Consider the following 27,929-nt stretch of genomic DNA (forward strand, 5'->3'; position numbering starts at 1 on the left):
TGAATACAGGAGTTGGGACGTCTTGTTGAAGCTATATAAGACATTAGTAAGGCCAGACCTGTAATACTGTGTGCAGTTCTGGTCTGTTGTTAACTTCACTCTTAAACTAGAAAGAGTGCAGAAGAGATTTACGAGGATGCTACCGGGACTTGATGGTTTGAGTTATAAGGAGAGCTGGATAGACTGGGGCTTTTTCCTTGGAGCGTAGGAGGCTTGGGGATGATCTTATAGAGGTCTATAAAATAATGAGGGGCATAGATAAGGTAGATAGTCAACATCTTTTCCAAAAGGTCGGGGTGTCTAAAACTAGAGGGCATAGATTTAAGGTGAGAGGGGAGATACAAAAGGGGCCAGAGGGGTAATATTTTCACACACAGGGTGGTGAGTGTTTGGAATGTGCTGCCAGAGGCAGTAGTAGAGGTGGGTACAATCTTGTCTTTTAAAAAGCATTTAGACAGTTATATGGGAAAGCTGGGTATAAAGGGATATGGGCCAAATGCAGGAAATTGGGACTAACTTTGTGGTTAAAAACTGAGCAGCTTGGACAATTTTTTTAATGACTTGGTGGGCCGCAGAAATACCTTTGGCGGGCCGCATGCGGCCCGCGGGCCGTAGTTTGCCCACCCCTGATCTATAAGGACAAGGGCAACAGATACTTGGGAACATTACCACGCCACTCATTGTCCTGATTTGGAAATATAATGCTGTTCCTTCTCGAGGCCAATTGGGGATAGATGCTGACCGAGCGAGCAATGCCCGCATCCCATGAATCAATTAAAAAAATTCCAGGTATTATTTTGGTAAAAACAACACTGCACTCCCTGGCCAGTACATCCTTCCTAAGGTGTGGTGCCCAGAACTAGAATACAACTAAAAAGAACAATAAACTCTAGTGATTACAAGGCAAAAATCTAATTTTGGGATTCAGCTGCTAGTGAATTTATATAACCGTACTCTTTTTAAAGAATATCCAGTCCCAAAATTAGTTTTGATTTTGCATTTGGTATTTTCATGCAAAATACTCCAATCCATTCCGTGTTTCATTACAGCTGTTGGTGATACAGTAAGTGAAGATGAGGTGGTGTGTGAAATTGAAACTGATAAGGTTAGTAACATTTGATTCTGACCAGCTACTTTTTTCTTTGTTTGGTCTCTGTACTAAATATGGCTGAAAGGGTAATTGAGTCTCTGGTATGGCTTCTGTATAACTGCTGGCAGTTAAATAATAAGTGATCACCAGGATGTCGCAACTGCATAATATTACCCTTCCTTGCAGCATCTTGTTTCTCTTATGTTGAAACCCTCTGTTTCATCTTGTGTTGAGGTACTGCTCAAGCTCCGAAATCTGTAGCTTTTTAAAAAAAAATTTAGATTACCCAATTATATTTTTTCCAATTAAGGGGTAATTTAGCATGGCCAATCCACCTACACTGCACATTTTTGGGTTGTGGGGGCGAAACCCACGCGGACACGGGGAGAATGTGCAAACTCCACACGGACAGTGACCCAGAGCCGGGATTGAACCTGGGACCTCAGCACCGTGAGGCGGTTGTGCTAACCACTAGGTCACTGTGCTGCCCATGAAATCTGTAGCTTGAGGTGCTTCAAGTGATGATACTTTCACATGTTGCCCAGGACAAGAAGCATCCCGACGTTCCCACAGGTAACAGGATATGCACTCCGTGGGACTGAGGTGTTCTGCCCCGAGACCAGCAGAACTATGCTCACCAATCTACCCATTTTTCTCTGCCTCCTGAAATTATTTCTACCCTTTTATAGCAACCATCTGATTGCCCAGCCACTTAAAATGCTGCCTCTTGGGTTAATTTAAGAAATTAATCCCAGCAGTGGGCCTCGCTTGTATGCAGCAAGTGCTAATGTTTCAGATGCATGACAGTGTGGATGTGGAGAGGTTGTTTCCACTAGTAGGAAAAACTAGAATCAGAGGGCGCAATCTCGAACTAAAGGGATGATCCTTTAAAACAGAGATGAGGAGGAATTTCTTCAGCCAGAGGGTGGTGAATCTGTGGAACTCTTTACTGCAAAAGGCTGTGGAGGCCAAATCACTGAGTGTCTTTTAGACAGAGATAGATAGGTTCTTGATTAATAAGGGGATCAGGGGTAATGGGGAGAAGGCAAGAGAATGGGGACGAGAAAAATATCAGCTATGATTGAATGACGGAGCAGACTTGATGGGCCGAGTGGCCTAATTCTGCTCCTATATCTATGGTCTCATTTTTTTAAAGGTTGCTACTGGGAGTGCGATTTTGTAAAATTAGCATTAATGCATAATTTTCTTACTTGGCCTAATCAGTTCTCCTGTTTCTTGCACTAATTCGAGATCTTTCATCAGTCACCATTCTGGTCCAGTTAATTATTGGCATTATCTATAATGTGATAATGCAGTTACTTCAGTCACTACATTACTTTCGCATTCAGGGTTCCAATTTCATATCTGTAAAAATGCTGTGATATGAACAAAACGCTTAACTATTCCACTTCCTATTACAAGATTAGTGATATTAAATGTCTATGAATCGCTGCCTTCAACTTCATAAATTATTTTCAGAATATGTAAGAAAATATGTCTTATTTCCATATTGGTACCAACATCCTTGTCGGATTGATGATTTTGTGATTAGCATTTAATCTTCCTTTCAATGTTTCATTGCAATGTGACAAACTTAATTGATCCATCTTCTGTATCTGCAAATAGCACTAACATTGTGCCATGTATTGTTCATTTTCCATTGACCTCGAATCCAGTGTTGAACCAGCCATTATCTCTCATTCTGTGATGTGAACCTTAAAATTGCTGCTAACTCCCCATTGACAACCAATGTTGTATAGCAAACAGAGGAGTTATTTGCCCACTGTGGAATACATGCTGCTGGGCTATAATTCCTAAAATTAATTCTTCTTGATTCCAGACGTCAGTACAGGTTCCTGCTCCACATGCTGGTGTCATTGAGGAGCTCCTGGTCCCTGATGGGGGTAAGGTAGAAGGAGGGACCCCTCTCTTCAAACTCAGGAAGACAGAAGGTGGGTTCCCCTATGCTTGCTGATCTACATTGGCTCTTAATTAAGTGAAGCTATGATCTTAAAGTTCTCATCTTTGTTTTCAAGCTCCTCAGAAACAGGGGAATTTATAATGGGGAACAAAGAAATGGCTGACCAACTAAGTACATACTTTGGTTCTGCATTCACAAAGGAGGACTCAAATAACATACTAGATATGTTGGGGAACACAAGGTTTAGTGAAAGGGAGGAACTGAAGGAAATTCGTATTGGTAGGGAAATAATGTTGGGGAAATTGATGGTAATGGAGGCCGATAAATCCCCAGGGCCTGATAATCTACATCAGAGTACTTAAGGAAGTGGCCCGAGAAACAGTGGATGTGTTGATGGTCATGTTCCAAGATTCTATAGATTCTGGAACAGTTCCTACAGATTGGAGGGTAGGTAATGTAACCCCACTATTTAAAAAGGGAGGTAGAGAGAGAACAGGGAATTATAGACCAGTCAGCCTGATGTCGGGAGTGGAGAAAATGCTAGAGTCCATTATAAAAGATTTAATAGCTGAGCATTTGGAAGACAGTGGCCTGAAGTACAGGAACAGGGTTGTCTTGCTGCAATTATACAGGGCCATATCCACACCTGGAATTCGCTGCCACAGAAAGCAGTTGAGGCCAAAACATTGTATGTTGGGACGAAAGGGATCAAAGGATATGGGAAAAAGCGGGAACAGGTTATTGAGTTTGATGATCAGCTATGATCATAATGATTGGTGGAGCAGGCTCAAAGGGCTGCATGACCTACTCCTGCTACAGTTTTCTATGTTTTGGAGAAGTCACATCTCAAGCCTGGTTAATTATGTGTTTATACTTTTTGCTTTTCCAGCCGGTGCTGCTAAGCCAAAACCAGAAGCCCCTCCCACCCCCAAACCAGAAGCAGCATCACCATCACCACCTGCAGCCACAGCAGGCACAATTCCTACCACAATGCCACCTGTGCCACCGGTAAATATTCAGGCCATCGAAAGTAAACCTGGTGAGTAAAATAAAATGACTTCCATTTAAAAAAGCTTCTGCCAATATAGTGCTTTATAAAATGTCTCAAAACGTTTGGGTTGAATTGTAGCAACTTGTTTATGCATGCCACGTTGGCCATGTTGTGCACCATAGAATCCTACAGGCAGCAATGAAATACTTTATTGCTGGCATTGATTAATGGATGAATGTTAGATATGGCACAAGATGATTCCTGCCCTTGAGATAGTGATGTCTTTAATAGGCAAGTGGGGTGTTGCCGTACCTGAAGCACCTCCAACAAAGCTGCACTCCTCCTATCTTTTTCTCTCTCTCTTTCCCCACCCCCGCTGTACTACACAGACTAGCAACCTAGACATGCATCCCAACTCAACTCTCATAAGGTTTAAACCCACAACATTTTTGACTCCAAGGCAAGAGTGTTATCGAGTAAGCTAAACTGACACAAACAAAGAAAATAGTGGAAACAGTAGATTATTATTAATCTTGGATGGTTCAGCAATCCTTTTGCTGTACACGACTGTTTTTAACATTCTTTACGGTCATGGGTCTGTGACTTCTAACCAGTGCACTTGCTATACTCGTCCTCCATTGTGTGCGCATAATAGCTTCAATGGTTACATTGTTGGCAGGTAATCCTCTTATCTTGTTTAAAATGGGGATTTGCCAGAGGCATCTACAGAATAGGAGATGATATGAATAGGATAAAAATGTAGATTTTGCATATCCAATTCCTAACATTGCCTTGTGTTCTGCTTTTATTCCAGTATCAGCAGTGAAACCTGCTGTTGGACACTTGGCCCCAGCTTCAGATGTGGGAGTGAAGGGTATCAGATCGGAGCATAGGGTAAATATGAAGCAGTAAATGGCATCAATTACAGCCTGCTATGTATGAATTTATTGTATAGAAATAATATTGTGTATATTTTGCTTCCAGAGCTTTTATTCTGGACTGATATGTAAATACCAGCGATCAGATTTAATACAATTTTTAGCTTTCCAGGGAAGGGGCTAGAAAGGTAAAATCTGGTAAACTGTAAATAACCATTGTAGTTTCCCACTGCAGAATCATGAAAAATTGACATTTTTTATCTTTACCCAGTTATTATACAAAAGTGTTAACATTTTGGATATTAAGATTAAATAAAAAAAATTTAGAGTACCCAATTATATTTTTCCTATTAAGGGGCAATTTAGCGTGGCCAATCCACCTACTCTGCACATCTTTTTGGGGTGTGGGGGTGAGACCCATGGGGAGAATGTGCAAACTCCACACAGACAGTGACCCGGGGCCGTGATTGAACCCGGGTCCGCGGCGCCATGACGCAGCCTTGCTAGCCACTGTGACGTTCTCTGGATGTCAAGATTGGTGGTTAATCACATTAAGCATTATTTAACTGCAGGCACTGGTCGAAACTGGGCTGCACGGTAGCACAGTGGTTAGCACTGTTGCGTCACAGCACCAGGGACCCAAGTTCAATTCCCGGCTTGGGTCACTGTCTGGGCGTAGTCTGCACGTTCTCCCCGTGTCGGTGTGGCTTTCCCCTGGGTGCTCCCGTTTTCTCCCACAAGTCCTGAAAAACATGCTTGTTAGGTGATCTGAACATTCTGAATTTTCCCTCCGTGTACCCGAGCAGGCGCCGGAATATGGCGACTAGGGAATTTTCACAGTAACTTCATTGCAGTGTTAATGTAAGCCTACTTGTGACAATAATAATAAAGAAGGGGTATGCCGTGCCCTGTTATTCGCAGGAATCTAATAGTCTAGCATCAATGTTAGGGATCAAATAAGACACAGCAATGCAAAATTTTTGAGGGTTGGCTAGTTTATTCCTATGCTTCTTTGCTCTGACCACAAAAGTTAATAATTCTGCATCAGTACCTGTGGAATAATTTAGATTCTCTATCACCAGAAACATGAACCTGACCATTTTGCATGTAAACATTCAGGTATCCTGCTGCGTTCTGTAATGTCGTGAGGATATCATCCTTTGCATATGAGGAGTAAGGGATGATATGATTTGATAAACTTGCTAAAATATTGATGGTAGTCGTTTGCAGGTATCAAATATTCTAGTAACCTCTTAATTAACCTTGAAGTTTAAACTTGATTGAGATAGACTAATTTTGTAATTGGCTTCTGAATGTTTAGGTTAAAATGAACAGAATGCGAATTCGAATTGCAGAGCGGCTAAAGGAGGCTCAGAATACTTGTGCCATGCTGACTACCTTCAATGAAATTGACATGAGGTAAGGTGGATTCAACAGCTGCAGAGAGATTCACAGATCTATCAAGACTAGCCATGATTTTGTGTGTCTCATTTGGTTATTGGGAAAAATGGGGTGTAAACCCATTCTTATGAATGTATTCTACCGTGCGTTCAGTTGGGGTCAAAACCGTCTGCAACAAGAGCAGTAGCGAACTGAAATATTTCCATCCTGTTCCCGTTGAGGCAGTGGGAGTCTGCATAAAGTGACTCGCCTGCAGGCATCAGTCAGAACTACTAAAATTGTTAATTTCTTGCTTTGAAAGAACATGTTGAAAACTTGTTGCATTCTGTTGGGGTGTGGGAGTGAGTGACATACTTATGTTTTGTTTTTTCATCCCTTCATCCTTCCCTGGGTCTCCCAAGTCACAATTATTTGTAGCAAAGATTCAAATAGCCGCCTCCAATGCATGTCTGGGACAAGCCAGCTGTCAGAAGGCCCTTCCTCCAATTGTTCCTTCCCTATGCTGGGGTACAATGAGATTGACAACTTGAGTGTATGGGTAATTACTGCTACAAACCCATGCTCCATCATTGTGGCCCTTCCTCATGATCTGTTCTATTTCCCAATCTTGTTGCTTTCTCTCCTACTTGCTCCTTTTCTTTCACACTCCCACCACACCCAACATTTACTGGATATTGAATTGATTGCAGAACTCTAGTGAAAACCTCCAAAGCTAAGCAAAGAGAAGGCATGCAAGGCTTTTAAATTGGAAGTAACTAAGGCTACATCTTGAATTATCAGCAGGAAATTTCTCTCCAAATGCTATTTGAGCCCTTTGGTAAACTGAAACATCATCTCCACTTAAAGACAGACTACTGTAAATATTTGTTCCTAATGTGCTTTTGTTGTAAGATGGGCAGACTGAACAATATTAATTTAAGGGAAAATATTTGACTCTTGTGCTGGAAATGATGCTTTTAACATTTTGTTTAAGGGGCTAATATGCCAGTTTTGGTTTACATCTCTTCAGGATGTTGTGTGCTGTAATAATACCTATTTAAACAGATTAGCTAAGAATGCACTTTACAAGACTGACATATGCCTGGAGACTGAAGAGAAGGAGGGAAGAGATGGGGCAGAGAGATAAATCCTCGAGGGAGAAGCTTGGTCTTTGAATGAAAGCAGTTTAATGATGAGGCAATGAAATTTTGATATAGTTAGACTGGAAGATTTTATCATTCCTGGCTCCTTTTCTGGTGTTCTTGCATCTTGGGGATGCCTAATGGCGTTAGGGAAGTAATCCTAGAGTTAATGAGCTTAAGTGCAGGAAAACAAACAGGGTTAAGGGGAAAACACAGACATGGACACCTTTTATCGGGTCAGTGAGCACACTATCCACTTTCGCTGGCCTTTAACTGTTTGATTGCTAGTTTCATTTGAAACAGATTCCCACTTTTAACGGTCACACTAGCCATCTCTCCAGAGAATTCTGCATTCACAGGGAAATTTAAGATTTCCATTCAGTGCTGTGAGTTGGAACACCTTTTCCCAATTTTGGTACCAAATATGTTATCATCAATAATACAAGTGCTTCAAGATCAGTTTTTATTCGTACATGGGATGTGGGCCTCTGGCAAGGCTGGCATTTATTGCCCATCCCTAATTGCCCTTTAAAGGTTGGTGGTGTGCTGCCTTCTTGAGCCACTGCAGTCCATGTGGTCTAGGAGCACCCACATGGCTGTTAGAAAGGGAGTTCCAGGATTTTGACCCAGTTAAAACTATGGGTTAGATACAGAGGGAAGACTGCTCCCAACATTGTGTATTAAATAAGATTATATCCCCAGTTGTAACATGTCTAATCTCTTTGCAACGTTAGTAAAGGAAGACTGAAACAAATCTTTCTGGCTCATAGCAAGAGCTCCTCAAGTGTGCACTGCATTCGTAAATAAACACTTACGAAATTCAGTATTTTCCCCTGTGTGGTGTGTGTGTGTATATATCTATATTGTAAATAATCTATAAGTATCTAAATGTATGCTTCACGTTGTCCTACCCTATTTGCACTGCCTTTAAATTATTTTTAAAGGTGGAACCTTGGAAGATAGCAAAGCCTAATGAAAAACCTGTTTTGCTTCTTTTTACTTCTCTGGAGGAATTCTGCAATGCATGCAATTTGAATTTGAATGATTAGTGAGGGAGGTAGATGTGAGGATAGTATCTTATGGGATCATATTTGACTCCCGAGATTATTTATGACATAGTCGCACAATCATGGTGGTGGCCTCTCTTCACCTCCCATAATATCGCCTGACTTCACTCCCATCTCCGCTCATCTGCTGAATCCCTCTTGCATCTGTTCCTGTAGGCTCGACTTGTCCAGCTGCACTCTTGGCTTGTTGCCCACATTCTACCTTCAGTAAACCTGACATCATCCAAAACTCTGCTACCTGTGTTTTAATGTGCACAATATTCCATTTTCCTATCACCCCATACACTCACTGACCTGCATTGGCTCTCGGTCAAGCAACACCACAGCCCTTCAATATCCACACTAACCCCGTGAGCATCCATGATTTTGATCACTCCACTGTTGGTCTGTGGTGGGTGTTAGAATCATAGAGAACCACTGAAGTCCGCTCCCCCTCCTTATCCCCATAGCCCCACTTAACCGTTGGACACTAAGGGGAAATTTTGCATGGCCAATCCACCTAACCTGCACATCTTTGTGACTGTTGGAGGAAACCTACGCAGTCACTGGGAGAATGTGCAGACAGTTCACACACAGTCACCTGAGGCCGGAATTTAACCCAGGTCCCTGATGCTGTGAGGCAGCAATGCTAACCACTGCCACCGTGCCGCCCATGTTCTGCCAAATTTCCATTCATTTTTGTACTTGCCTAGTTTTTCAATGTAGTTTTACTGTAGGCTAGAAGTGCTTCCAGCGGTGGACTGATGAATGAGAATGTGGCTTTCATTTTCTTGTTTGCTGTCAGCTAATCTCAGTAACAGTAACCATGAAACTATGATTGATTGTCATAAACCCATCTGGTTTTCTAATGTTTAGGGAAGGAAATCTGCCGTCTTTATCTGGACTGGCCGACATGTGACCCCAAGCCCACAGCAATGCAGTTGATTCTTAACTGCCCACTGAAATGGCTTTGGAAGAGGGTGAAAATAATTATCATAATGAAATGAAAAATGAAAATCGCTTATTGTCACGAGTAGGCTTCAATGAAGTTACTGTGAAAAGCCCCTAGTCGCCACCGGCACCTGTCTGGGGAGGCTGGTACGGGAATTATACCAATTATACCAGGGATGAAGGGCTTCAGTTATGTGAAGGGGACAGAGACCCTGAGATGGTTTACCTTAGAACAAAGATTGTTAAGGGGAAATATAATAGGTGTCTCAAGTTATGAAGATGTTTGTTAGAGGAAATGTGAAACAGTTTCCAGAGTAAATAAGGAGAAACAGTTTCCATTGACAGGAGGATTGGTAACTAGTGAGCACAGAAGGAACAGGGGGGAAATAAGAATTTTTTTAGAGTGAGTTAGATTCTGAAATGCACTGCCTGAAAAGGTAGTGGCAGCTTTCAAAAAGGAGTTGGATCTGAGAGAACTTTCCAGGACCGTGAAAAGATCGCTAGAGTGGAACTAATTGATTAGCTCTTTCAAAGATTTGACAGGTGCAAAAGGCTAGATGGCAGTCTTCTTTGCTGTATGATTCTCTGATGATTTCAAAAGTGAGGAGTAAACTGTTGTAGTTGCAAATGATAGTAGGATTCCAGTCCACTGGGGCAGCACGATGGCGCAGTGGTTAGCACTACTGCCTCCGGTGCCTAGGACCCGGGTTTGAACCCAGCCCCGGCTCACTGTCCATGTGGAGTTTGCGCATTCTACCCGTGTCTGCATGGGTCTCACCACCACATCCGAAAGATGGGCAGGGTAGGTGGATTGGCCACGCTAAATTGCCCCTCAATTGGAAAATAAAATTGGGTACCCTAAATTTTTTTTTTAAATGAGAAAAATAGGATTAGTAGTCCACTTAAGCCATAGAGAGTTAAAGGGACCATGACTTGCACCAACACAGTTTAGTTACAGGTATTGTAATTGATCATGTTGGAATGTGAGCTTGTGTATTTTGTTGGATTTCTGCACTTTCTAGCATCCTTATTCAAAGCATACGCAAGTTCTAAGCATGCGTGCTACTTTAACTGCACTGTTTAGAAAGTCAATAAGTAACAACAGCAGAGGGCTCAAAGCAGCAGGAGCTGCAGGCAGGTCTGAAGTCTGCATGTCAGTATCTGCTCACAAAAATACCTTGTCAACCTCACAGGTGGATACACATGTCACCTTCCTGGACCTGCCAGAAGAGCAGTGCTGCAGGCGATTGGACATGCTGGTGTATTTGCTGACTCCCTATAGTATACTGGAAGAATCATAGAATTTACAGTGCAAAAGGAGGCCATTTGGCCCATCAAGTCTGCACCGGCCCTGGAAAGAGCACCCCACTTAAGCCCACGTCTCCACCCTATCCCCGTAACCCCACCCAACCAATTGGACACTAAGGGTAATTTATCCTGACCAATCCACCTAACCTGCACATTACCGGAGCATCCGGAGGAAACCCACGCAAACACAGGGAGAACATGCAGACTCCGCACAGACAGTGACCCAAGCCGGGAATCGAACCGGGGACTCTGGAGCTGTGAAGCAACTGTGCTAACCTCTGTGCTACCGTACTGCCCCGAAGATCTAGACTGGGAACCATTTCACACGAGTGCCCGTCAGCCTGACCTATTATGCCTCTGGATGTTTCCAATCTGCTTGGGGTAATATCTCAGTTGTCTTTCTGTCCATCGCCTAGAATTGGGGAAACAGACAGGTCACCGATGTACTTGCTGAAGTCAGAGGATGCATCACTTGGGAGAGATGTGAACTATCAACATTAGAGGACCATGGGTTTTGCTCCTATGTCTGATTTTCTGAGAGTGTAGGACATGAGTGATTGTACGCTTGTAGTACCAGACCACCTCATGACCAGCCAGGGGCATTTATCAGTGGTCAGGGATTTCATTGATAAATTTGTATCTTGTATCAAGAGGTTCATGAAAAACTGTGCCCACTATGTAATAAGATACCCTGATTTCTTTTTTCCATTTTAAGGTGTTCCAATATTCCAGTTTCTCTAAATATGGGACGAGCTGGATTTAAAATTGTGTTTTTTATGGGTAGCCAGAACATGATAAGCTGGCCAGCTTGCCAGTCTTGGGGAAATGAAACCTGCCAGTTAAAATTGACCAGGTCTCAACATTGTTCTCATTTGTGAGTGTGTTGTATGCTTTGGGTTTTTCTTAGTGTTCTTGTTCGCAGGCTCACATTTTAACCGGAACATCTACGTTGCACGGATGATCTTTAAACAATTTTCTCAGCTTGTTCAGTTTTAAAGGAAAGTTTAGTTTGTGATTTTATAGTTGATTCACCAGCGTCCACTGTTCTGTAATTCAATGGTGTGCAATTTATACAGGATTAATTTTCCTGAGACATACTAAAATATCTGATAGTTTTCCAGGTCAAGCTGTGGTGCAGCAAGTTTTATATTGCATATTGTTGCTCGATGTAAAGTTCTGTCAAGTTCAAACATTTGGTTCCCTATGTGAAGAATATTTGTGAGCAGCACTCCCCTGTCCCCTTTCCTCTTGATTTGCAATTTGCCTGTTGCTCATTTACAACAGAACAGTAATAACAGCACTAGGCAATTTGGTGATTGAAACTATACTAGTGAGACATGAAAGGAAACGCTTTGGTGAGAAATAAAATCAATCATAAGTGGACCTATAAAGACATAAAGTTTACGGTTAACAGCTGTCGCATGAGTAATGTACATAGGTGACAATAAATATTTGTCTTGAGCAGCTGGAAAAAGCTGATTTACAGTGCAATTCATTGTGTGGCAGCAATACACGAATTCCGCTTAGGTCAAACAGATGGAAGTTATCGCACTGGAGTGGCCGTCTATGAATCAAAAGCCTTAAGCTGATTTCAGTACTATGACTTGAAAAGTAAGGTAGTTCAAACAATTACAGAAGCCATTCAGATTATAATCAACAGAGCACAATGCTATCAAATGCACAGATTTGTACTGAGCTATAAGTATTTTGCATAGAAAATGCTATTCAGCTTCCTCGTCACAAAAGCTTAACATGATATTTAGTGATGTGAGATATAAGGTAAGTAGTCTTAGTGTAAGGGTTGAGTTGCCTCTAAGTGAATGTTTGTAGAGTGAAACTGAAAGTTATTAATGAAAAATAAGAGCTAATAATAACTGTTTATTAACGTAACTGAAGAAGAGAATGAAAGGAGATGTCATTGTGCTTTGTATTGAGAAGCCTTCCGTAACTTGAAAGCCCAAGATGAATGCGTGCTTTTCACTGATAGTTGCCTACTTCAATGTAATACTATAATAAATGGCACAAATAAAAATAAAATAATTGTGCAGTACTTAGACCGGGAAAAATTTAGCGTCATGAAAAGAACTGGAGAGGTTCAAGTAGGAAGTAAAACTTGAAAGCAGAAAATACTTAATCTGATGCTTTTCAATGTCAGAGGCCTCTGTATATTCTCCACATTTGTTTACCTGTACATAATCCACATAACACTCAATCCTGTTTCTAAGCAGCCATGTGTATCGACTCTTTAATGCTGGTAATTGTTATGGGAGCTAGTTCAATTAAATCTATAATTTCCGTGGGTTTGGAGACGAAAGGAAATGCCTTTGAATCTTAAATCTTACTGAGTCATTACTTTTCTGCTGGCTAAATAAAACAAAATAAACTTACTGCAATGTTGTCTGAACCCTGTTTTAAAACATACATAAAATCTTTCTCCATTGTCATTTCTTTAATGAAGTACAATTGTGAAAGAACGTAATGCAAGAAATACCCAGCAGACAGCATATACAGAGGGAACAGATAAGTAAATGTTTTGGGTGCTAATATTTAGGTCTGGCTGTTGAAATAATCCACTCGATATGGAACAAGCATAATTACAAGGCTAACTAGTACTGGGATATATCTTGAGGGCATTTGACTGAAATGTCAAAAACAAGTTATTCTAATGTGCAAGCATTGGATACCCTTCAAATAAACCATTGATAATTTGGGATGTAAAGACCTGAAACATTGATGTAACTGCTTTCTTCTCAATTTCTGACTGCCTGTTTCCTACATTAAAGATGCAATGTAAATGCAAGGTTTCAAAAAAAAAAACTGCTTGGTACTAGCAATGGCAATGCTTTGCATTTGTTCAATTCTCAGTGTATGTTCTGCTGAAATCAATCTGATCATTCCTCCCAGCTATCAATCTCGCTTATCAATGGTCTCAATTTTAATTTGGTTTTTAGGAAGTACCTGCCTCCATTTCTAAATAAAACCTTCTAATTGTCTATTTCATATATGTGCATGGGCGATAAAGGAGGACCCAGCAATTGGGTTTTTGTTTAGGAAAACATGAACTAAAGTTAAGTTTGAACTTGTGATTGACGATTGAATCGTTATTACCGTGTCACAAGTTGTGTATTCAAATCCACCTCCCGCTGTTTACAGCATTGATGTGCTGACATACTGTGATACTGTACAGCTTTTCTCGGGAAATACCTGCGCTCTGCAAAGACTGTTGATGATTTTTTTTCTTTTCCCTCACAGCAACATCCAGGAAATGAGAACTCTGCACAAAGAAACCTTCCTGAAGAAGCACAACATGAAGCTCGGTTTCATGTCTGCATTTGTCAAAGCATCCAGTTTTGCACTGCAGAACCAACCAGTGGTAAATGCTGGTATGTAACATCAAGGATAAGACCAAGTCCTGCCAATAGCTAGTTGAGTAGAAAACAGTATTCCAAGTTTACTTCTCTACCCTAGAGAGCAGCGAAGGCTCGGTCATTGAATATGTTCACGGCTGTTGAAATTTTTCATCGACAAGGGAGTTGAGGGTTACATGGGACAGGTAGAAAAATGAAGTTAAGGCCACAAATAACCTATGATCTCATTGAATAGCAGAGTAAGCTTGAGGTGCCTCCTCTTCTAATTGTTTAACATTCTTCATACTTCAAGAATAATACAGTGATGGTAAAATCAAGGGTCTACTTTGAGACGAATGTGGTTGCGATTTCAAGAATAAAATGAAATGAGTATTTCAGTGACCCTTAGTGAATGGAGTTTTAACAAGGAATTGATAATTAATCATTTTTGTTTCCATATTTATCCAACAGATTATTAGATTATCATAGAATTTACAGTGCAGAAGGAGGCCATTCGGCCCATCGAGTCTGCACCAGCTCTTGGAAAGAGCACCCTACCCAAGGTCAACACCTCCACCCTATCCCCATAACCCAGTAACCCCACCCAACACAAAGGGCAATTTTGGACACTAAGGGCAATTTATCATGGCCAATCCACCTAACCTGCACATCTTTGGGAGGAAACCGGAGCACCTGGAGGAAACCCACGCACACACGGGGAGGATGTGCAGACTCCGCACAGACAGTGACCCAAGCCGGAATCGAACCTGGGACCCTGGAGCTGTGAAGCAATTGTGCTATCCACAATACTACCGTGCTGCCCACAATGATTAGCTAATCATTTTGCAATATTTACTTGGATTTCATTTTTTGCTTTGTATCTGTTTAGCACAGGGCTAAATCGCTGGCTTTGAAAGCAGGCCAGCAGCACGGTTCGATTCCCGTAACAGCCTCCCTGAACAGGCGCCGGAATGTGGTGACTAGGGGCTTTTCACAGTAGCTTATTTTGAAGCCTACTTGTGACAATAAGCGATTTTCATATCATTTCATCTGTGTTGAAGATTAAATGACCCAATTTTTAAAATATTAGTCTCGTAAATATTTAATAAATGGGCCTTCTGGCATACGAAAAGCTGCCAGGATTCAACAGTGGGAAATCCTTAATGAACGTGAACACTCGTGATTTATCCCTGTATGATGGGAAAACCACCATAAAATAGCTTTATTTCTTGAAGAAAATTAAAATCTAACCTGATTCAAACCAGTGCTTTGTAGCAGAGTATTTTTGTCATTTCTCTTCATATTCATTAACATAATGTAAAATAATCTCAAAGGTCTTTTGTGTTCCCAAGCAAAATTAAGTTGAGGCGATGTTGCTACTTTTAGGGGAAAATTAGGTCCATATCTATCCTTCTCTTTGCTTGAATCCCTCCAGGAATTGTTAAATTAAATTACGTACTGTTCATAACTTAAGAGTGGTATAACAGGTTACGAGGCCTTCTCTTAACCAAGAAATTGGAGTGTGAAAAATGGGCTGTTGTTTCAGGACATGTTGCTACCTCAGCTGGGAAGTGACACAAAGGAACTTAATTTTTAAAACAAAAGACTAAGAAAGCAGCAAAACAACAAAACTTCCATAAAGAGAATGCATTTGGAAAAGGACATTAGTAGTTAGTGCAATTTGGACGGGAAATATTTAGATGCATTGTGCAGTAAGATGTCTTGTCCATAGCGCTTGATTCCACTGCAATGTCAGGACATTATTTTTGAATTTAATTACTAGTGCAGGCTTTTGAGTGGTTTAATTTGTTTTTCCGCACAGTTGTCGATGATACAACCAAAGAAATCGTCTACCGAGATTATATAGACATCAGCGTGGCTGTTGCAACACCAAAGGTCAGTATTGTGCAATATTCACTGATGGTAACTCGTATTTTAATTTCTTTCATCCTTCATGGAATGTTAACTTCACTGGCTGTATGTATTGCCCAAGAAAGTGATGGCGACTTGCCGTCTTGAACTGCAGTATTTGTGATGAAGGATCTTTCTAAGGTGCTGTTAGGTCGGGGGTTTTGACAAAGCAATGATGAAGGAACAGTGATATATTTCCAAGTCGTGATAGTGTGTAAATTGATGGTGGAACTTTTCTTGTCAGGTTAAAAAATATATTTCACTGATTACTATGCATTCCCTATGTCTCCTCTGAAGCAGCTTTGGCACATTTTAGTGCATTGAAGCCATTACATAAAAGCAAGGTGACAATTTTATTTTCTTCCACAGGGCTTGGTAGTTCCCGTAATCCGAAATGTTGAAACAATGAACTATGCTGACATTGAGAAAACGATTAATGAGCTAGGAGAGAAGGTAATTGTTCTTCGTGTTAGTTATGACCGTTTAAGGTTTTGGCTCCTATTAGTGCTAATTACTTGTTGGTTTGAGCTGTGACTGTCTGTATTGCTGCTTTTTTAAGCTCTTACAACAGTGCCCAAATTGTTTCAGTACAAATTTTGTTGTGTTAATATTTTGGGCGCGGGGCGCATGTTTGTGGATTAGAACAGACAAATCAAAGCCTTGTGGCAAGGCAAAAAGTTTAATTATTACAGAATTAATGTAATTCTGTAGGAGCGAACTACTTTTTATACAATGGAAATGAGACTTAAATGGAAAGGTAGTATATGCAAAGTATATACAAGGACAGAAAATAAGGACTAATCTTTGTATTGCCCTTAGGAGAAGAGTCATTAGAACACAGAAGGCGACCATTTGGCCCATTAAGTCCATGCTCACTTTTTTTGCAGCAAACCAATCAGTCCTGTGCCCCTGTTCTATCCCCATAAGCCTGTTCAGTTTATTTTGCTCAGTGGTTAGAGCTGCACCTCACGGTGCCGAGGTCCCAGGTTCGATCCCAGCTCTGGGTCACTGTCCCCGTGGAGTTGGCACGTTCTCCCCATGTTTGCGTGGGTTTCGCCCCCACAACCCAAAGATTTGCAGGCTAGGTGGATAGGCCACACGAAATTGCCCCTTAATTGGAAAAAATGAATTGGGTATTCTAAATTTATATTTAAAAAAAAGTTTATTTTGCTCAAATGCCCATCCAATTTCTTTTCCTGGGCAGCGAGTTCTAGGTTATTACTATTTGCTGCTTAAAAACGTTCTTCACATTTCCCCCTGCACCACTTGCCCAAAACCTTAAGTTGTTGTCCTCTGAACCTTGTAAAATCAGTTAATGGGCACAGCTTTTCTTTGTTCATCTTCTCTAAAATCTATCATAAACTTGTAGCTTCTCCAACCTAACCTTGTAGCTAAAATGCCTCATCCTTGGAACCATTCTGGTAAATCTCTTCTGCATTCCTTCAAGGACCATCACATCCGTTCTAAAGTCTGGTGACCAGAACTGGAAGCAATACTCAAGTTCTGGTTAGGCCACAACTAATATAGGGTCAGCATAACTTTTCTGCCTTTGTACTCCACTTTATTTGTGAAGCCCATATGGCTTTGCGAACAGTTGTCTCAACATGCCACTACCTACAGAGATCTATATACATGAGTCCCCAAGTCCCTCTGACCCTGTACATATTTGTAGGATTGTGATAATTTGGTCTGTATTGTCACTCCCTATTCCTTCTACCCAAGTGCATAATTTCACATTTTGTGTGAAGGGGTGCAGGGTGCAAAATGATGCCGAAGTAAAGTTGCCATAGTCCCAGACCTTAGGCTCCTTTCTCCTTTGAGGGGGAGAGCTGATTGGTGGTGATTTAATCCGAGGATCACCACACCTCAGGCGAGGGGCAAATTTGAGAAGGCGGGGCCTTCATGAATAATCTTAGTTGGTACGGGAATTGCACCCGCGCTGCTTACCTTGCTCTGCATCATACACCAGCTGTCCAGCCAACTGAGCAAAACTGGCCCCAGGATACAACTGTATTAGCATGATGGAAGAAGTTCTGACACTTGAAGGACCTAACACATTTTTGTTGAATTGTCTTTCTGTAGGCCCGTAAAAATGAATTGGCTATAGAAGACATGGATGGAGGTACTTTCACTATCAGTAATGGAGGAGTGTTTGGCTCAATGTTTGGGACACCGATTATCAACCCGCCTCAGTCTTCCATCCTAGGCATGCACGGTATCTTTGATAGACCAGTTGCAGTCAAGGGGCAGGTGAGTGAAATCCTGTCTTGTTTTCAGGTTTATTATCCCTGTTGTAAATATTGCACCTTTTCTTTGTGACTGAACAGATTGCAACTTGCTGTCAGCAGTGTGAAGTACATTTCGCATATTTTAATACTTCTCGCAATAGATCTGTCTCATTTCCTCACACCTTCAAGTTGCAATGCTGTAATTTTCTGTCTCTGAGGAGATCTTTTAAACTTTATATTTGCTAGCGTGTTGTGGAGAGAATTAATAAACACATTACTTTCAAGCTAGACTCAGAGTCCCACTTGACTGACTGCATCTATTTACAGGGGTGTACAAGTAGAGCACAAAGTGAAAAGCATAACTATTTGTACAGAGAACCACATGGTTGTGTAAATCTGCCGGACAATCAGCTCCACGAGCACAAATTCTCTTTGGCCATTAGTTTTGTTTAGGGAACTGATCGATCTTCCTTCCACCTTCATCACTATACTTGACATGTTTATAATATTTAGGGAAAAAATATCCTCCCGTGGCACATTTAGTGATGTTGAAATCAGGATTTTCACTTCAGCCCGTTTTTGACATTGAAGCTATAGCTCAAGCTAATAAACACATGAGTGGTGGCATAGTGCCATTGTCACTGGACTAGTAATCCAGAGACCCAGGATGTAGATCTGGGGTTCTAGGTTCAAATCCCACCAAGGCAGGTGATGGAATTTAAAAATGCAATTAAATCTTTGGGGGCAGCAGGGTAGCATGGTGGTTAGCATAAATGCTTCACAGCTCCAGGGTCCCAGGTTCGATTCCCGGCTGGGTCACTGTCTGTGTGGAGTCTGCACGTCCTCCCCCTGTGTGCGTGGGTTTCCTCCGGGCGCTCCGGTTTCCTCCCACAGTCCAAAGATGTGCGGGTTAGGTGGATTGGCCATGCTAAATTGCCCGTAGTGTCCTATAAAAAGTAAGGTTAAGGGGGGGTTGTTGGGTTACGGGTATAGGGTGGATACGTGGGTTTGAGTAGGGTGATCATGGCTCGGCACAACATTGAGGGCCGAAGGGCCTGTTCTGTGCTGTACTGTTCTAATGTGTTGTATTTGTGGCCTATCTGTTAATCAAGTTTATGATAAGAATTCACATGAAATTACCTGTTAAAAATGGCTTCATGTTTAGATATGACTGTCAATGAGCTGCATTTCCTCAAGCTGACCTCATTTTGTTGTGCCAGTTTTGCTGGAGTGAAGGATGAATTAATTTTTAAAATTTATATCCACATTAGTAGCAATTTGACGAGGTTGCATTGCACTGGTACAGCTGACAGGCCTGTGCTAGATCTTGTAAACATTCCCTTATCTTGGTGTAGTGAGTTGTCTTATGTTGGTACTGGTGGTAACTGCAGAAGCATTGTCTCGCACTGTGAACCTTCTGATGACCAGTGAACAAGTTGTCCTGTGATGGTGATAGGCTTGTATCAGCTCGATCAGGATGTATCTTGTATTGGTGATGCACCTTTGGCTGGTTGAGTGCATTGCCCTGTTTTTGAAGGTGGTCTTATGATAGTTGAATGAACTAGTGGCGCAAAGTTCCCATTTAAAGGGACAACTTGTATCCGCTGTCAGCATGTCATGCATGTTTCCCTCTTATTGCAGGTTGTGATCCGTCCCATGATGTATGTGGCCCTAACCTACGACCACCGCTTGATCGATGGCAGAGAAGCAGTACTTTTCCTCCGAAAAATTAAAGCTGCAGTTGAAGACCCCCGTGTGCTGCTCCTTGACATTTAAACTCTAATAGTTATTTAAAAAAAATACTCAACACATCGTATACATTTTCCACATATTAAATGTTTGTTCAACCTTTTTGGATGTTTAAAATGATAAATTAATGTTTTATGGACAGATTGCAATTGTGTAGGAATGATTTATGATGGAACGACATTGCATGTCAGAGACTTTACAACTAATTCATATTTTGAGTGATCATACTAACATTGCTAACTCGTCACTGGTCATGTTTTTGTTGAGGGAAGCAGCTTCATAATCTTGATTTAAACATGCATAGAACTTGGAGTTACACTGAAAGAAATCCCAAAGATTGACTGGTGCAGGAGCTGGAAATGTCAGACTAATGTGTTAAGATTGCTCGTCTGTGATTGCTGCTGAGGCAAGTAGAGAAACCTCTAACCGATGCTGTTATTAATTGGGGAGTGTTGCACAATTGTGGAGCAGGGCTGAAATATCTAATTGCACACCATTTACAATTTTTACGCTGATCAGAAAAATGCACTGTCCCAACAGTGAATACTGCAGCACTGTAATTCCCCAACCACTCAAAAGTACAGCTAGAAAGTAAATGCATTGTGTTTTTTATTTTATTTTTCTGGGACCTTTTGTTGAAAAGGTGTTGCAGTTTCTGCAGCAAAGTTGCCCCAAGTCTGAAGCATAAATGTACTATATGAAAATGTTGTGTTTCCACTTGCACTAAGCCTATTTAGGTTTTTCCTGTTGCTACATCCCTGTACCAGATTCATTGCTTTTTCATTCTCTCCTTCCTTCACCACCTCTTTCCAAACAGCTCAACTAAACCTCGGGACTTAAAACCACCTTTGCATCAGGAACGTGAGTCCCTATGCGCCACCCTGCTGTGCAGCATGCCATTAGTCCAATCCTCCAAACATTGCACCTTGGGACCAGGCCACTACTTAGTTGGGTGAAATCAAAATTATATCTTTCTAATCAAATATTGCTTCCTCCACATTGAAATTACTTACTACCTTCAGAATTAAACTGGCTTCACACATGAATAAATATATACAACCTTTCATCCTCTGGAATGTCGAGGTCTACAGACAGTATTAAGATTCGTACGATAATAGGGTTGGGCAACTTATTCACCAAGTCCGGTATTACTTGAACAAACAGATCTGTGGATCTTTCTGAATTTTTTTGCCATACAGAAATATTCCTGCAGCCCTCGTTGAACTGAGTTTGTTTTTTAAGTGATCATTAGCTGTAAACTACTACCTGACATGCACTGTTCTTCTCACGCAGATGGATTATAATTGTACAAATTGATAAAGTAGTGGAAGTCAGTTCTGAAATGTAAATAAAGGCAACAGTCTTCTATTCCTATGGAGGAGATAGAAGTCAGTCAGCAGGGATTTGTCAATCTTGCACTATGGTGCACAAAGATTGAAAATGACAGTCTGGGTGGAAGGAGTTGACACTTGGAGTTATGTTGTTTGATGGTGGGGGTGTTGGTGGAAGGAGAATGAGGAAAAAGGTTAGCATTAAATTTTAGCTTACATGGTAGGCATGTCCTCTTTGTCATTACTGGGTGTTTTCTGAAAAAATAGCCAAATCCCCAGCTGTCATTCTTTTCCTTGATCAGCACAAATATACACAATCTCAGAAATGCTGCTCCCACAAATTCACACAGATTTGCACATAATCAATATTACTTCCCTCAAGCTACACCACTTTTAAATATTTGATACATGGTTTGGGCCATATTTTCACTTGTGAGACAATCTACTCTGTTGTAGTCCTGGCCATGGGAGATGGTTACATGTATGTGTATTTTTTAATTACCTGCACCGCAGTGCGGTCATTGGGATGAAGGAAGTCAATCTGTGAGTGAGAAATAGACCTGTTAACCAAAAAGTGTAAAGAACAAACTACATGTGGGTTACTGTGGACTTGCTGCCATGTAAACGGAAACTCTTGCGTGCCAGCTGGATGCACCAATATGCTGGTTCATACTTAATTGTACCATTTGATCCTCTCCTAGTTGGTGCTTTTTCTGATGCGACTTTCATGATAGTTGGGATGCTTAGTGTTGCCTTGCACCACTCAGTCAGTTACTAAAATTCCAAAGAGATCTAAATTGATGAGCAGTAATGAGACAGTAAGTTGGAATGATACAAAGGAGAAATTGCTATGTAATGGTAATATTGAAAATAAAAATAAATGTATGTATCTGTTCAAATATTCTTGTAGCTGCTTTAGGTACTTAGGAACAAGAATAGTAAGTGGGACAGTCTCCCTTCTGCTTTGCCTTTCACCCGCCATTCTTTCTATTATATAGAAGTCCGGTGTGGTGTTAGCATGAGTTTGAATTCTGTGCTTGTCCTATATTAAACGCAGTCCTTAATTTTCTTTGCAGTGATTGTTGGTTGTTCGTGGGGGGAGCAGTAGAGGAGTGGGGGGGAGAGGAGGGTATGTTGGTGGGGGGGGGTCAGGGGTATGAACCCCTGTGTTCCATATGCCATATGCCAAGTGTTCCATATGCCATAGTTCTGCTAGATGTCTACTTTAACCTTCTAGAAAACAGCTGGGGCCTGTTTACAATGGATTACTGCCAGTTGAAGGGTTTCTGGATCAGCCTGGTAAGGGGAAGAACCTCTCATCCCTTGTAAGACCATTGGGACTTCTTCATGGGAGTTCGGTGACTTGATGTATCGCTGAAGGTCAGGAGATCAACTGAGAAGAAACTTAGTGGCCACAGATCGGTACACATGTGTCTAGGTGAGGAGTGTGACACCGGAAGTTCTGATGAAAGAAACACATTTTTTGAGACAGAGGCATTGATGGGGAGGGGATTGTGTACTGACCCATTTCCTTCCCAGGTGTTCCCTGCTCAACCTTAAGTTATTTAATCTCAACTGGGTAGCAGCTCATAGAATCCCTCCAGTGCAGAAGGAACCCATTGAGTTTTCACCGACCCTTTGCATGAGCACTCTACCCATGTCCACTCTCCTGTCCGGTAGCCTGCCTGTGCCATCCCCATAACCTAACCAGGACACTTAAGGGTCAATTCTAGCATAGCCAATCCACCTAATCTGCACATGTTTGAATTGTGGGAGGAAAATGGTGCACCCGGGGAAAGCCCACGCATACACAGGGAGAACATGCAAACTCCACAGTCACCCAAGGTCAGAATTGAACGTGGGTTCCTGGCACCGTGAGGCAGCAGTGCTAATAACTGTGCCATGCAGTTGGAGTGCTACTTTTGGCGTCAATGCGGAGAGCCAGGGAGTGGGCAAAAAAAGGCTGGTTCAAAGTTCTCTTGATCTCTATAGTATATTAGAAATACAGACAGAAAACAGGCCATTATAGAGTGAAAACAAAGTAATTTTCCTTCTCTCCACAATCTTCATTTCTGAATGCCTGGCATTTTGCACATATTTGGTGTGGTACACTAGATTTGCGCGCAAGTCCTGAAGGACAATGTGTTCTTGTATCGTGATGCTCGAGCCTGATTCATCCAATCTACAAATGCATACTGATGCATGCACTGTGAATCTGCCTTTCTCTCTCACGCCTGTATGGTGCAGGGATTTCTGTATTTCAGATTTCCAACATTAATTTCAACTTTGTTTATTTACCATTCAGTTTAGCTGATTTTACAGTTCATACCTTGGTAAGGTAAGTAAAATGTTAGTCAAGTTTAAAAGTTTATTTACCAACCTCACCTCCCTCTTCACTCCTCCTCCGCCCTCACCCGAGGGAAGTTTTATATAGAACATACAGTGCAGAAGGAGGCCATTCGACCCATCGAGTCTGCCATTTTAGCGGGCATTTAAGAGTTAACCATATTGCTGTGGATCCGAAGTCACATGTAGGCTACACCAGCTGATTGGATTAGATTTGTGGTACAGTAAAAAGTATTTTTCTGCATGCGGCTCAAACAGATCATTTGTATATGAAAAGAGAATACGTAATAGGGCAACACAAGGTACACAATGTAAATACATAGACACCGAGATTGGGTGAAGCATACAGGAGTATGCACCGACCCACTTAAACCCTCACTTCCACCGTAACCCAATAACCCCTCCTAACCTTTTTGGACACTGAGGAAATTTAACACATGGCCAGTCCCCCTAACCTGCACGACTTTGGACTGTGGGAGGAAACCGGAGCACCCGGAGGAAACCCACGCAGACACAGGGAGAAGGTGCAGACTCCGCACAGATAGTGACCCAGCGGGGAATCGAACCTGGGACCCTGGTGTTGTGAAGCCACAGTGCTGTCCATTTGTGCTACTGTGCCCAAAAATATAGTTACTCAGTTAAATTAGAATGGTTGATTCTGCTGCTTTCTGATATAGGCCATTGTTGTACACATTGACTCCTCTAAATAAATCCTCAAATGCTTAAACCCAGAGGTATGATGGTTCACTAATGGCCTTTAGGGAAGGAAACACTCCAGTATGCTTCACCCGATGTCGGTGTCTATGTATTTACATTGTATACCTTGTGTTGCCCTATTACGTATTCTCTTTTCATGTACAGATGATCTGTTTGAGCCGGACGCAGAAAAATACTTTTCACTGTACCACAAATCCAATCCAATCAGCTGGTCTGGCCTACATGTGACTTCGGATCCACAGCAATATGGTTAACTCTTAAATGCCCTCCAAAATGGCCTGGCCATTTGTTCAAACCGCCCCAAAGTCAAAAATTAAAGAAACTGGACAGACCACCTGCTACAGACCTACTAGGCACAAGAAGCGACAATGGCAAACCCAGCCACGTTGACCTTGCAAAGTCCTTCGTGCTAACATCTGTGGATTTGTGCCAAAATTGGGAGAGCTGCCACACAGACTAGTCATACTCTAGCCTGATATAGTCACACTCGTGGAATCATACCGTGCAAATAACATCCTAGACACCGCTATCACCATCCCTGGGTGTGTCCTGTCCCACTGGCAGGCCAGACCCAGCCGAGGTGGTGGGAACAGTGGTATACATTCAGGAGGAAAATGCTTTGGGAGTCCTCAATATCAATTATGGACCCAAGGTCTCATGGCTTCAGGACCCCATGAAGTCTCATGGCTTGAGGACAAACATGGGCAAGGCAACCTACTGCTGATTACCATGTGCCGTCCACCATCAGCTGATGAATCAGGACTCCATGTTGAACACCACTTGGAGGAAGCACTTGAGGGTGGCAAAAGCACAAAATGTACTCTGGGTGGGGGACTTCAATGTCCATCACCAAGAGTGGCTCGGTAGCACCTCTCCTGACTGAGCCCTAAAGGATACAACTACTAGACTGGGTCTGCGACAGGTGATGAGGGAACCAACAAGAAGGAAAAGTGTACTAGACCTCATCCTCACCAACCTGCCTGCCACAGATGCATCTGCCCATGACTGTATCAATAGGAGTGACAACAGCATAGTCCTTGTGGAGCCATATATATTCCAATGTATTGTGTGATGCTACCGCCATGCTAAATGGGATAGATTCAGAACAGATTTAGCAACTTCAGACTGGGCATCCATGAGGTGCTGGTGGGCCATCAGCAGCAGCAGAATTGTATTCAACGACAATCTGCAACCTCGTGGCATATCCTCCACTCTACCATTACCACCAAGCCAGGGGATCAACCTGGTTCACTGAAGTGTGTAGGAGGGCATACCAGCAGCACCACCAACCACACTAAAAAAAATCAGGTGTCAACCTGCTGAAGCGACAACACAGGACTACTTGCATGCCAAACAACATGAGCAGCAAGTGATAGACGGAGTGAAACGATTCCACAACCAATGCATCAAATCTAAGCTCTGCAGTCCTGCCACATCCAGTCATGAATGGTGGTGGACAATTTAAACAACTCATTGGAGGAGGAGGCTCCACAAATATCCCCATCTGCAATGATGGAGGAGCCCAGCACATCAGTGCAAAATGCAAGAAGTGCCAATCCATCTAGATCTCCAGAAGTACCCGGCATCACAGATGCCAGTCTTCAGCTAATTTGATTCACCTCACGTGAAAATGGCTGAAGGCACTGTATACAGTAAAGGTTATTGGCCCGAACAATATTCCGTAATAGTACTGAAAACATGTGCTCCAGAGCTTGCTGCGCCCCTAGCTAAGTTTTTCAATACAGCTGCAACCCTGGCATCTACCCGGTAATGTGGAAAATTGTGCTGCTATGTCATGTACATAAAACACAGCTCAAATCCAACCACCCTATCCGTTTACTCTCGATCATCAGTAAGTAATGGAAGAGGCTATCCACAGTGCTATCAAATAGCACCTACCTGACCTTCAGTTTGGATTCCGCCAGGGACTTGGCTCCTGACCTCATTATAGCCTTAGTTCAAACATGGACAAAAGTGCAAACTCCAGAGGTGAGGTGAGTGTCACTGCCCTTATCATCAAGACAGCATTTGACCGAGCATAGCATCAAGGAATCCTAGAAATATTAGTCAATGGGAGAGGGGGGGGAGGGACTCTCCACTGGTTGGAGTCATACCTGCACAAAGTTGTGGTTGTTGGCAGTCGGATCTCTCAGTTCTGGGACATCACTGCAGGTGTCCTAGATGGTAGTGTCCTAAGCCCAACCACTTTCAGCTGTTTTTCAATTACCTTCTTCGAACAGGTGGTCAGATGTGGGGATGTTCACTGATGATTTCAATGTTTACAGTTAGAGACTCCTCAGACACTGAAACAGTCCATGGGCAAATGCAGCAAGGCCTGGACAATACGTAAGCTCGGGCTGACAAGTGCCCAGTACATTTGTGTCTCACAAATGTCAGGCACTGACCATCCCCAATAAGAATCAAACCATGGGCCCCTTGAAATTCAATGGCATTGCCATCACTGAATCCCGAACTAGCAACATCCTGGGGGTTGGCATTGATTAGAAACTGAACTAGACTAGCCATATAAATACTGTGGCTACAAGAGCAGGTCAGAGATTACAAATCCTCTAACCTCACCTCCTGACTTCCCAAAGTCTGTCCATCACCTACAAGGCACAAGTTAGGAGTGAGATGGAATGCACCCCACTTGCCTGGATGAGTGCAGCTCCAACAACACTCGAGAAGCTCTACACCATCCAGGACAAAGGAGCCCGCTTGATTAGCACCCCATCCACAAACATCCACTCTCCACCACCGATGTGCAGTGTGTACCATGTACAAGATGCACTGCAAGAACTCACCAAGGCCCCTTAGGCAGCACCTTCGAAATCCACGACCATCTAGAAGGACAAGGGCTGCAGATAAATGGGAACACCAACGCCTGGAAGTTCCCCTCCAAGTTGCTCATCATCTTGACTTGGAAATCTATCGCTGGGTCAAAACCCTGGAACTCCCTCCCTAAAAGCACAGTGGGTGTACCGGCACCCCATGGACTGAAGCAGGAGGCAGCCCGCCACCACCTTCGAGGGATTTTAGTGATGGACCACAAATGCTGACTAAGCTGGTGAAACCAACATCCCATAAAAAAAAATCATGTGGTACTGAAAATTAATTATTAGGTTGAAATAGATGCTAAATTTATCTTGCATCGTGATCTCTGGCACTTGTTTTCATGGGATTTCTCTAAAGTTCATAGAATCTACAGTGCAGAAGGAAGCCATTCGGCCCACCAAGTCTGTACCAGCACTTGGAAAGAGCACCCCTTAAGCCCACTCTACTTAAGCCTCAGCCCTATCCTCAGTAACCCCACCTAACCTTTTTTATTTGGACACTAAGGGCAATCTAGCACGGCCAATCCACCTAACCTGCACATCTTTGGACTGTGGGAGGAAACCAGAGCACTCGGAGGAAACCCACTCAGACACGGGGGTGGGAGTGTGGGGCACATGCAGATTCCACACAGTGACCCAAGCCGGGAATCGAACCTTGGAAGCAACAGTGCTAACCACTGTGCTACTGTGCAGCCAATATTGATAATCGTGATTAACCCTCACTAATCCTGTGCTTTAATGCCCCAGTCTGAGTCATGC

The 27,929-nt window shown here is 42.4% G+C and overlaps 1 protein-coding gene across 3 annotated transcripts in view; it reads left to right on the plus strand.

The window, feature by feature from the left end:
- Positions 1-22,342, plus strand: part of dlst (dihydrolipoamide S-succinyltransferase) — a 63,548-nt gene extending 41,206 nt beyond the window's left edge. For all 3 annotated transcript variants that reach the window (XM_038774399.1, XM_038774418.1, XM_038774408.1), the window contains 10 exons: positions 1,050-1,105; positions 2,931-3,042; positions 3,901-4,050; positions 4,817-4,896; positions 6,202-6,299; positions 13,960-14,090; positions 15,877-15,950; positions 16,335-16,418; positions 18,048-18,215; positions 19,835-22,342. In XM_038774399.1, the coding sequence (XP_038630327.1) occupies positions 1,050-1,105; positions 2,931-3,042; positions 3,901-4,050; positions 4,817-4,896; positions 6,202-6,299; positions 13,960-14,090; positions 15,877-15,950; positions 16,335-16,418; positions 18,048-18,215; positions 19,835-19,969 (1,088 nt within the window). In that variant the 3' untranslated portion in view covers positions 19,970-22,342. The remainder of the gene's footprint in view (positions 1-1,049; positions 1,106-2,930; positions 3,043-3,900; positions 4,051-4,816; positions 4,897-6,201; positions 6,300-13,959; positions 14,091-15,876; positions 15,951-16,334; positions 16,419-18,047; positions 18,216-19,834) is intronic.
- The last annotated feature ends 5,587 nt before the right edge of the window (positions 22,343-27,929 follow it).

The sequence above is a fragment of the Scyliorhinus canicula genome, chromosome 2 (genome assembly GCF_902713615.1).
Source record: "Scyliorhinus canicula chromosome 2, sScyCan1.1, whole genome shotgun sequence".
Taxonomy (NCBI): Eukaryota; Metazoa; Chordata; class Chondrichthyes; order Carcharhiniformes; family Scyliorhinidae; genus Scyliorhinus; species Scyliorhinus canicula.